Here is a 12113-nt window from a genome sequence, read left to right as displayed (position 1 = left end):
TTTATTCAAATCTTAATTATTTGATTGGAAACGTTCTTGTTTTTTCATTTCATATGTAAATAATGAGGTGTGTTCCTAAAAGCCGAGGGCTGCTGTGGGGAGAAGAAGCACCGTATGGACACCAGGAGGAGTCTGACTCCAATAATCGACCATTCAGACATATTACAAGTTCTACAGTTCACACAGCCTCTTGGCCATAACAGTAGAAACAATGCTCGCTTTCTCCCAGAAACCACCCTATTGATATAACGGGCAAACCAAAAGGCCATCCCTTTGATTGTGCCAATGCTTTACATTACTGGTAAGTGTTACTTACTGTGGGTCACTATTGTAGCTGCTGTTGCTGGAAATCCTCAGAACCTTCCCAAGTGATGTTTTGTGCTTCCTGCAGGGTTACTGAGTCAGAGCTGAGGGCTGAAGCTTCATTTGGCTATATACTATTATATAGACAGTACTTCCAAAGGTTATTCCAGTGTGAAAGTAATAACAAACTTGTTGACTCATGCTGTTTGTAACTCCCCTGCCAGGCTGCCTTGACTACTGTGGGCTGTACTTGGGCTTTCTTTACCCAACAAATCCTCACAGCGGATGATAAACATCATGTACAATATTCCCAAAGACACAGGAGAAGAAATGTGAGTCACCATATTTCATTTTAATGAAGGACTTTACTCAATTATATGTACAGAAACAAATTGATTTATTCATTAAGCTCATCACCAGATGAGCCAAGCAAACCAAGGCAGCATGATTAGCTGTCCTAATGTGCAACAACACCAGATCTGTCAAGTTGTAGCATCCATATTTGATCAATAAACACAGCCATTCTGTGTTCCTCCACAAGGTGTGCATTCACTGTATCTGAGGATGCTGTTTTACAGCAGTAAAAGCACCAATATGTGTAAATCCATCTTAGCACAGGGCTAATGTCTTTCATTGTTCTGTGTGATTTCTCCTCTGATTGATTCACTTGTGAAGAGTTGCAGAAATGCTCCAGAATTCATTTTGTTTCTCTTCTGTGCTAGCTCCATGTTTCTCAAAAGCACCAGTTTTAAAGTTAGAAAATCCTTGTTCAGTTTCTCACCAGCAGCTTCTTCACGCCAGAATTGTTGCAGTCTGTGCTCTGTAGGTCCTGTTCTCAGTAACTCTTCAGTATCCTCCTGTGTTGGAGGCCTGACCTGGAGCAGTGCACAAAGCACAAGCTGGTGTTTTTTTTGTATAATTTGTTCACCTCTGTACTGTATTCCTCTTCATGTCCCCCTGACTATCACCCTGTTTGTTTATCTGTCAGTAATATCTGTTGAGGCTCTGAGTGACTGTGCTGATGTCTGGCTGTCCGTTCATCCAGATCTCTCGGAGAATCCTCTCACGCTCCTCTAGCCGCTGGGCCCGGTCCAGCTCTGTCAAAGCACACGTACACACACATACAAACAAAGACAGTTAAATCATGCCCATGCACTGTCCATTCACATCACCATCAAAGATGACATCACTAATGAAGGACGCTTTCTATTTTAAAGAATGGCCGTGTATGTGTGACAGTAGAGCTCAGACAGATAACGGTCTGTGAGGGAGTGTGTATAAATGTGTACTGAAAGATAATAAGATGTACATGTTGATGCCTCTGACTTTGGCATCAATTTGTCCACATGCCTATTCTTTAAAACAGCATGTCCCAATGAGTCCATGTCATCGTTTCAAAAACATTAGGTGGTACATAAATAAAAAAGTACTGATAGATTTAAAGGTGGTGCTTGTAGAGATATAATATTCTAATACATTTCAGTAGTTGATAAACAGTTCATCTTATCACATCTTACTTTTATAGCTTTTGGTGACCAAATGTTGATATTTGAAGTAACTAGATTTTATCAGCTGCTTATATGGATCAGGGTCTTCATATTTGTAATAGGCCTTTATACAATGTGTGTGAGAGAGAGCTACCCTCGGCAGATGTAAACATGGTCGCATGCAGCAGAGCTCTCTCAAAGCGTCTCCGTCTCCGTGCCGACAAGTCAGAGGTCTCATCCCAGTCCTCTGATTCGCTGTCCCCAGTTGGCCCCGCCCCTCCAGCGGTCACCACCGCCATGCTGTCTGGGTTACTTTCAATGGGCTGATGGTGCGGACAGTTGTGATGACGGCGGTGATGATGCCTGTGCCTGTGGCGACGGTGAGCGTGTTTACTGTTCCCATAGTGACAATCAGCTCGACAGTGAATCTGGAAGACGATGGCGCAGAGCGTGACGAGAAGGCCGACACACACACCGCCCAGAAACACCAGAGCTGTCCTCTCGGGCTGGTCTGAGTGGAGGAGATTAAGGAAATAATGAGAAGTTTTCTATAGATTAAAATCTTACATTGTTAAATAGCATTGTGCTATTTAACAATGTGCTATCCTAACTAAGGCTGAGGAGGGACTGGAGCCAGGCTGAGAGACAGGGTACACCCATAGACCCTGTTCACATTGGGTATTAACATGTGATTTCCGTGATCAGATCACAAGTGGACAGCCTACAGTACAGGTGTGAACACACCCAGGATGGATTGAGGACGCATTCAGATCTGATCACTCAGGCCACATATGGAAATGGAGTCAGACAACAACTCACTCACATTCACATCTACAGCAGTGTTACAGTCACCAATAAATCTAATGAGCTTTAGACTGTGGGAGGAAGACTACCCAGGGAGAAGCCATGCACGTATAGGGAGCCAAACTGGGTTCGAACCAGTAACCTTGCCTCGAGGAAACAGCGTTCATCACTGTACCACCATGGCACCAGAAGCAAATTTTCCTGTAGCTACTCTGCTACCTGCTTGTTTATAACATCATTGGATTTAAATTCATATCATTACCAATTATAATTATGAATTATTATCATAACAAAAATGATTCAAGTAAGCATTGGTTAAACTGTATTTAACAGGGATCAACGCGAGTCCTTGGAAGACCTGGTACACAAAGTGCTGGCCAAGGCCCCAAATGGGTCCTTGTTAAAATCCATGGGTCCTCAGAGCAGAACAATTCTCCTGTGAACAACACTCTGGTGTGTTTGGCACACAAAAGAGTATTATCACAGATGTCATGATACATTTTTTTCCTCATTCCGACACCTAGAATTGAATATTGACTAATTTCAAGTAACCCTCCGAGAGCAGTGCGTTAAATACATAATCTCTAAATTCTCAGTTTCATTCTCTTTAGCAGCACCTAATGGTGATAAAAAGGACTTGCGGGCGCATTCGTCCCAGATAACCATACGTCTACGGTTGGCTCCACTAGTCACAGTTCTATCTCTTGATTTTCCTTGCTGACAGAAAATGGTTCCTGCTCTACTATACAGCTTAAAGCTGTATGAATGTTATGTGATTGCTATCATTGTTATATGTCCTTGCGCAGTACACTGAAGGAATTCTGACATGGTAACAAGCTTTAAAAAATACAGTCTCAAAAATGGTTTGGAAAACTGATCACTAACATTTAGCTAGCTTTGCTTTGACTTGCATTACACTGTCAGCTAACACTGCACTGTTGTTGTACCATAGTCACTTGATAATATAAAACCTGAAACCAGTTTGTCTTTGCTTTCATAAAACAGTAAATGTGAGTGGAAGCCATATTATTTACAATTGCTGTGTGGGCTACTACTGTGTTAAAAAAACTAAAGGAATAAGTTGATTTTTTTTAGCGGCTAATAAATTGTGGTCTTGGTTTGGTACATTACCTTGCCGATTTCAGATTGGAAAGTAGGCCAGGCACTTAAGCAATATAGTGGGCATTTCTAATAGTGGCATCAGCTTAGAAATAACTCTTAATATAATGACGACTTCAACGTGATCCCATACAGTCACAGATGGAACATTTTTACGATTGTACCTACCTGCTATGAAGGTGTAAGCTGCCAGTATGTTGCTGATCATTGCCATCTGCTGGGAGCCCACCTCCACCTCCATATTTGGGCTTCCTGTCGTTGGAGTGCTCATGATTTCACCGTGAGTTCAGCTTATTTTGTTGTCCTGCAGATGTCAGCAAGGGTCATACCTCATGACTCCCCCTGGATTACAGGTTTTAGGGGTGAAAGAAGAGGAGATGGGGGAGAGGGAGAGAGAGGAAAAATGATTGAGAATGATTTGATTTTGGATTTTGGACTCTCAGTCAGAGTCATATGGGAACCAGTCTTGCTCACTGTTAACGTTTCTAGACTCATGTTGCAATAATGAAGTGTGCTTTCGGAAATACACTCTTCTAAGAATGCATAACCAAGCTTTGGTCTTTATTGATAGCTGACACACGTTTTATATGGAGACAAAATAAGTTAATTATAGAGTACTTTATAAAGTTTAACACTTCATCTACACATCACTTCTCACCTCCCACTCACTATAAACATTCCTGAACTGTTGGCCTGCAGGGTTTATAAGAAAAGGCATGCATACCTTAGACAAACAACTAGCTCACATGCCAATATCCAGATTAAAGAACATGCAAATAGTAATTTAGTATTCACATCCATAGACACATACTTTATGTATGAAACTGTTTTTGCAGAAGAAAAAAAAACACCGCCTACGCAGAGGAAAATGACACCAAGTGAACCAAGTTTCTGTAACAATCAAGACTGCAAAAGGAGCAGTTAAGTCTGACACAGAAGGTGAACGGAAAACATTTTCTTTGCTAGCTTAATAACAACATTAATATTCAGTATTACCTTATCGCTTCATCACATGATACAAGTAAAACACAGTCCTACAGACTGTAAACAGCTGTGTTTTTATCAGAAGCCACTAGGGGGCAACAAACAGCCATCAGCCAACTCTTGTTCTTTGTGGGTGGTAAATAGATTCACTTAGATCAAGATGAAGCTGACCTTGCTGATGGACACACACACACACACACACACACACACACACACACAGATATATTCAGGATTTGCTGTCACAGACAAGCTGGTGTCTTGATGCTGAGTAAATGTAAATTCCTCTTGTGGATTAAAAAAGAAAAGATACTTTGCATTTAATCTGATGAAGATAAGTGCTCTTACATATTTAATCAAGAGAGAGCGTGTGTCTATTATTATTCAGTTTAAGAAAATCTATTTGTAAAGTCACCATTAAATTATGAACATAGATATTTTTAGCCCTATTGTCCTGTTCTTGCCTCGGGGTCTGGACGTGTTATGTTCTTGTTTCAGTATCAGCTGGGGCCACATACCGCATCATTTGTAGCAGTGAAGTTAAATGTAGAGTAGAGATGGAGAAAAATAGTTCTATACAGTATTGTGTCTCGACATGTAGCCCCACACACAGACAGCTGGAAGTCCCCCACACACACTCGGGATGAGTAGCTTATTTATGGCTTTGATACTAAATGTCTGTATCTTTAATTATTTAATCAGACAGGTCCAGACTGTCTGATGCTAGGGAGAGAGATCTTAACAAAAGGGAATCCCTGGAGAGGATCCAGGAGGCTCCTTCCTCCTCTGAAAGAAAGGGAGGGTTTGGAGAGAATCAAGATGAGCAGAACAAATTGTATGATGAGAACTGTTTTCTATAGAGCAATGTCTGCTTGGAATATGCTCCCCACATCATATTGTTTTGCTTTGTTTACAGGCCACTGATGTTTCTGTGTGGAGCCATTTTCACTCCGTTCTCAGGTTTAATTTGGTTTGTTGCATCTATTCATGTTTTATCAACACGGTTTGATTTTAAAGTGTTTTATGTTAATGTTTTTGTGTGGACCCCAGGAAGACTAGAGACCATTCTGTGCAGGCTAATGAGGATCCAAATAAAGAATAAAGAGAACGAGAGGAGACTCCACTGTGTCTGCTTTTATTCTTTACTTTTATCTAACCTGATCTGGTTAGCTAAGGGCTCCTCTAGGAGACTTTAATGGAAGACATGTGATCATGTTTTTATCTTATGGAACACCTGCCTGAGTGAGTGTGCAAAAAAAAAACATCATGTAAAAAAACTTTTTAAAAAAGGATGTAAAAAAGTAAAAAAAAAAAAAACATCATGTAAAAGGGGGTTAAAAAAAAGTGAAAACAGTACCTTATGTAAAAAAAAAAAAAAAAGGTCGAAAAAGTTTATAAAGTACATTATGTACTTTTTTTTTTACACCTCACACTTTTTTTTTTACCCCCTTTACATTATGTTAAAAAAGTACATCATGTAAGAAAGGTAAAAATACATTTTAAAAAAGTATGAAAGATAAAAAAAAAAATACATAGCCTAATGTAAAAAAAGGTCAAAGAAGTACATCACGTAAAAAAAGGTTAATGAAGTACATCAGGTAAAAAAAAACAAGTAAAAAAGACGTACATCATCTAAAAAGGTAAAACTAAAAGTCAAACAATAGCAAAAAAAAAAAAGTATATAACAAAGGTTAAAAACAAGTACATAAAAAGTTACAAAAAGTACATCATGTTTAAAGGAGTTTTTGTTATCCTATAACTCAGTATAATAAACGGCCTAAACTATCGGTCCAGGACCTTTACAAACGATAAACCTAGATGAACAATGCGACATGAAGTCAAGATAAGTTATACGTTTTTGTCCCAGAGGGTAAATTTGGCCTTGACACATATTGCTTCATCCAGCTTCATTCAGTTCACACAAAACATAAGTGAAAGACAGTCCAAAATTACACCAGACATAAAGACATATCACATACAAAATAGAGAGGGGTATTTTATGTAAAACATTATATAAAATTATATGTTATAAAAAAATTAAGGAATATTGCATGAATGCTTGGGTTGCATGTTTGTTAGATATTCTTTTTACTTGTTCAATACTTTTTAGGTTTTGGGAGGGTTAAAAATGTGTATTTGCTCTGTAATGTAGGCAAACAGTGTCGAAAAGGTCTGAAACTGACATGAACTATAGATTGTTTGATGCGCTTTGATCTCAGCTTTTCCTGCACTATGTGGAGTGATATCAGGTGACTCAGAGCACTGAGGCTCTGCATGTTTATTAGGACATACAGTGTATCTAATGCTGTGTTCATGTGGATATGTTTGGACTGAGTTATTCTGCTCCAGGAATAAACCTGTCTGCATCAGCTCATCCAGCTGTTGATGTCTCCCTCCTCCTGCAGTGGATAGTGACACTCACTGACACTCAAATCCTGCAAACCTTCAACACTGTCACATATAAACTACAATCTGTGTCCAATTATTATATCTCCAGATTCGTAACACTTGAGTTGAGCCATATCTGCGCACATGAGTGATATTATAAATCTGTGCTCAAAGCAAGGCTCAATGATTACACAGAGATTTGGTGAAGGCCCTTGGCAGCACTTGTATTGCCGACTCTCCTCTGTAATGTTTCATAATATTCACGTCCCAATCTCTAAAATCTCCCCTTCAAAATAAAATTAAGCTCTGTAGCATGATGCTAATCCTGTAATGAAAGTACAGGCAGAGTGGAGCAGGGTAATCAGGGCCCTGATTTTTTCTTTTCACACGTTTTTAATTTCCTGAATGTGTTGTGATTTCCCAGCTGACAACTTTAAACACGTCTCAATAACACGCAAATGTGTTCACACTGGCTGTTTATGAGCTTTCCCCCCATTACACCCTTTATTAATGATTGAAAACAGGCCTAATTACCTCATAAAGACAGACCAGAATTCACAACAAACAACTGTGAACAACTGTACCATGAACACACAATCTTGAAAACATCTTTATGCCTCAGGGCTAAAACTGTGCAGAAGTATGAAGAAGAAAAAACCTGCACGACGCAGTGAAGTAGTGAGGACAAGGCTTAAAAGTTTAAAGTTTTACCTTGGACAGATAAAAAATGGATGATGCTTTTAGAGGCGATCAAACTGGCCTAATTGTTGAGGACATTTCCTGCTGTAAAAACTCTGTCACAGAAAGTGCATCACTCCTGACCTGTTCAAACTGCGATCACACTGACAAACAGCTCTGCACTTCCTGAAATTGGGCACCCAGTAAAATGCATTTTTGTCTCCTCCTCACATGCTCATTAGCGTAAAAACACACCTCGGGCTGCAAATTATGTTACAAAAACTAACAAAGCAATCGTTAGAGCGATGCATCAACAGTGAGAGTGCAAGAGGAAACACCGCGACAACAAGCTGTGTGACACTTCAGTGCAACATAACACGAGCAAACATAACCCAACCTCCAAGCTATTCTGAATCCACCGACTGTCAGGGTCGCTTTGTGCTGTTGTGTGTGAATCCTGCAGGACGGGGCTGCCCTTCTCCTCCTGCTCTCTCGCTTTCTGCCTTTTTTTGGGTTGACAATTTGGGTTACTGTTGGTTTCAGCAAAAAGCATGTCAGCATGTCGTCTCAGATAATTCATAGTTTAGTATAGGCCTATTAATAGCTTTTCATGATTATTGCTTTCATTTTTTTAAATAGCTGCTCTTTTCCTTTTGTCTCATGAGGTGATTTCATCTATACAATATTCATCATTCTTATCATGTGTTCTCACATGATAAGAATAAATCAGAGATCAGTGTCAGGTCAGGTAAATGTAGTGGAGACTCCTGTCATAATTTACTATCAGATGGCTGAACATCACAGTCGTGTTAGGACATTAATATGAGACATTTGGCCTGCAGCCAGCTCATTACAGACAGTCACACCATCTATCCATCTATCTATCTATCTAGATAACAAAATGAGTATCTCTTTGGTGTCTGTTCACTAGGCTAACGTTTAAGCTAACATTTAAGCTTAACTTATCTTAGCATAGCAAAAAGACAGAAAACAGACAACCCTAATAAAGCACAGTAATATATACGCATATTTCTTGTTTAATTTTTCTACAAGAACTAGCATGTATAAAAGACAATTCTGTGTGTTTTTCACAGAGGTCATGTGCTAGCTTAGCAGGCAGCGTTATATGTTGTAGTCTCTCTGCTGCAAACCAAGCAACTGGTCCGGGCCAATAAATCATCCTGACTATAACTTCCTATGAGTTGCTAGTGGATTAGCAACACCTAGCTAAAACTAATGTAGTCAAATACAAAATACCTGAAATAAACTATTCATGAATTTCATAATGTTCATATGAAGCTAATTGCTAATTTTCAACTCAAAAAGACAACGCTAATTGTTGAAGATGTTGTAGCTTGTGGGCTCTTTGTGTAAGACTGCATAATGTTTACTAGGTGGATATTTTACCTTAAGTCAGAGCCAGGCTAGTTCCAAGTCTTTATGCTATGCTATGCTAACTAAGCTGCTGAGTGTAACTTCATTTAAGTAACAGGTATAACCGTGGCATTAGTCCTCTCATTTTACTCTTGGCAAGAAACCAAATAAGCAGATTTTCCAAAATGTCAAATTATTCTTTTAACTATGTTTTGAACTACACGAAGCACTGGATTCATCAGGGCCATTCAGACGGCTGGAAAAGAAGAATAACTTCACATTCACGGAGCTCATGTGGCTCAAGCCAACTTTTGCTACACATCTTGATCCAACATGCTAACAGTGAGTGCAAATTACTTTCCCATCCCTCTGTCTTATAGATACGAATCTTCCTCTCACTCTTCCTACTTGTCTGCTGTCTGACCAAATTGCTGTGAGGCACAGTAGCTCCTTGTTTTTCTGAGGTGAGGTTAAGAGGACAATATGGTTCCCTTGCCTATCTCAGCTTAGCTCATGCTGTATAACAACACACAAACAGAGGAGATACACAGGAGATTCTCTTTGCAGACATGGTCCACACGCACTCATCACACTCTGAGCGTATTTTCCCTCAGCGTGCGTGTAAAGCTAATGCAACGTGACACTGGCCTTTCAGTTGCTGTTGCACCGTTACTATCTAACATGACCTGAGGAGAGCGAGTAGAGATGGAGACACAGCATGTACACAGAATGAGACGAAATGAAAGAGCAGACTGAGAGAATAAGAAAAGACAGAAGATAAGAAAGTAACGTGTTGAGGAGGATTAAGTAACTACACTCCACATCATCATCAACAACAACTATCACATCAGCAGCAGCATCAAGTGCAATTCTGACCTCATGCAAACACACTGTTTACACTTACATTTCATTAACGCTGGGATCCCATCTGGAGTGGTTTTCCTCCTCTCCTCTCTCCTCCCCTCTCCTCCTGTCTTGCCTCCTCTTCTTCCCTTCTCCTCCTCTCTGCTCTGGTCCTCTCCTTTCGCCGCTCTGTCCTCCTTCACTCCCTGCTCTCTACTCTCTCCTCCCCTTTTGCTCTCATCTCCTCTCCTATTATCTCCTCCCTGCTCTTTGCCTTTCCCTCAAATAAAACTGTATAATTATATGTGTAAATCTTCTGGGTCCTCCTCCAGTTGTCAGCGAGGCCCACGTATACAAGCCTCTCCCTCCTCTTCACTTTCTCAAGTAGGTAAAAATGAAATGTTTCATTCATTCTTCCCTTCAGTCCCCCTTCTTTCTGTCGTGCAGGAGCAGCAGCAAAGGTGTTGCTCCGACTGTTTCACAGAGAGGAGTTTTCTGTTATATTCCATTTTCCCAGGTTATTTTCCACACAGACAGACAGAGGTCAGGTGTTCCTCAGGGCAGAGATGTGACATGAAAGACCCGGACAGGTCGGCCAAATCCCCCTCTTCTCTCTCCTCTGAACGTCTGCATCCCCTTCTCTCTCTCTGCCTCTGTGTCTCCCTCTCTTAGTCACACACACTCTAACAAGAGCACACACTCAGTCACACACACGCACATAGTTGTAAACGCCTTTGCCTTCCTGGTTTTTCTCTCTTTCTTTCTACAGTGGGAGGAGAGAGAGGAGAATAAAGGAGAGAGGGAGGGACAGTGACAGAAAAACAAACTGAGTGTACTATTCACATGTGGAAATACATTTAACATGTAATGCTAAAAAAAACTTGTAACGTCTAATCTAACCTCTGTGTACATTTATAACAAATCAAATTAAAGAGCGACATAATAGGTTTATTATTTTTAATACACAGAAAGAAATAGGAATGAAATCACCAGACACTAGTGAAGCTGTGCTGTGTATTTACATGTGTGGATGAGCAGGCAGAGGGGACAATGAATGTCAATGAATCTGAGCTGGATAGACGGAGTATTGTGTTATGAGACTGGGGATTTCATTAAGCCATGTCGGGGAATTCACCTTCTTATGGTATGCTGTCACTCAGACTGATGATAGCGAGTCTACTGCTGCTGTTTGTTTCTTGGAAGCGTGTTTGCATGTGTGTGAGCCTGGGTGTGCGTGTGTGCTTCACTGACTTTGATGGAAGTTTGGGAATGGTGTTTGAGAGCTAACTCAACAATTTCTAAACTTCACTTTATATCTGATAGCATTTATAAAATATTTATCAGCTTACCTGCCATCTAGGCAGGTTATTTTTGCGCTGATTATGCAACAGGAAAAGCCTGAAAACCTCCTGCGTCTGGTCTGGTTCTGACAGAGGTATCTAGGGCAAAAGCTCACAACAGGTATGTTAAAAACCTTGCAAAGGTGTCCTTAAAACTTAAACAAATCAAACTTTGTTCGTAGGTAGACTATTTATAACTGCTTTTAGCCCCGCAACACAACACTAGAAAATCTAGGCAACAAAATTCTGATTCCTGTGCTGTAGATGAACAAATTTAAGAGCCTACAGCCCTGCTGGCACCTTTACTTAAACACAATGGAGGTTTGAGCTAAATGCTAACACTGGTAGGCGGCACCCGAAATCATTGACTCATTTATCATATTCACAGGGCGGGCATTTTCCTCTGATGTCCCGCTTAGGGTAGGACGCTAAAATGTTCTTACAGCGCCAAGGTTTGCAAATCTTGTTACCGTAGAGAAACAAATAAACTTCGATGAACAATTATACCGCTTTACAATTGATCAGCAATTGCTATGACAATGGATAGTTAATTTTTGGAGGGACATGGGGCCAAGTTACAAGTAAAAAAAAACATATTTGACATAGCTACTGTTAGACAACAGCTATTAGCTAAGACAACTTTCTAGCTAACAAGATTAGCACTTACACAAGTTGTTCCCTCCTCCTCTAGATCCTTGCTTGTGGTGTGCTAACTCTCAGATGTACGTCACTTGGGATGAAAGCATCTGCTAAATGAAATTGTAACATTGTAACATGATAGGAAAGTTAAGGCCTA

At 40.2% G+C, this 12113-nt stretch overlaps 1 protein-coding gene across 3 annotated transcripts; it reads right to left on the bottom strand.

Moving 5' to 3' along the window:
• Window positions 1-781: 781 nt before the first annotated feature.
• On the bottom strand, window positions 782-10097 carry eva1a (eva-1 homolog A (C. elegans)). Of its 3 annotated transcripts, none has more exons than XM_069663672.1 (4): window positions 10039-10097; window positions 3882-4055; window positions 1945-2301; window positions 782-1400 (listed from the first exon to the last, which is right to left on the bottom strand). In XM_069663672.1, exons 2-4 carry the CDS (start codon window positions 3982-3984, stop codon window positions 1288-1290), a joined length of 573 nt encoding a protein of 190 aa, XP_069519773.1. In that variant the 5' UTR covers window positions 3985-4055; window positions 10039-10097; the 3' UTR covers window positions 782-1287. The 3 variants fall into 3 exon arrangements, with proteins under 3 accessions (XP_069519773.1, XP_069519788.1, XP_069519781.1); XM_069663687.1 differs by lacking the exon at window positions 10039-10097 and having other exon boundaries at window positions 1945-2067; window positions 2170-2301; window positions 3882-3959; XM_069663680.1 differs by lacking the exon at window positions 10039-10097 and having other exon boundaries at window positions 1945-2094; window positions 2185-2301; window positions 3882-3959.
• Window positions 10098-12113: the final 2016 nt, after the last annotated feature.

Source organism: Semicossyphus pulcher, unplaced genomic scaffold (assembly GCF_022749685.1).
Source record: "Semicossyphus pulcher isolate SPU_LCO1_2020_fin unplaced genomic scaffold, fSemPul1.0.p SCAF_1, whole genome shotgun sequence".
In the NCBI taxonomy this organism is placed as follows: Eukaryota; Metazoa; Chordata; class Actinopteri; order Labriformes; family Labridae; genus Semicossyphus; species Semicossyphus pulcher.
This window is presented reverse-complemented; position numbering and strand designations above follow the sequence as displayed.

Bases quoted from the DNA above. Each gene is read 5' to 3' on its own strand.
- eva1a (XM_069663672.1), bottom strand. From the start codon at position 3,984: ATGAGCACTCCAACGACAGGAAGCCCAAATATGGAGGTGGAGGTGGGC. The intron at 2,302-3,881 runs GTAGGTACAATC...TCCTCCACTCAG, and splicing joins AGCTTACACCTTCATAGCAG to ACCAGCCCGAGAGGACAGCT. The intron at 1,401-1,944 runs GTAGCTCTCTCT...GTGCTTTGACAG, and splicing joins CATGTTTACATCTGCCGAGG to AGCTGGACCGGGCCCAGCGG.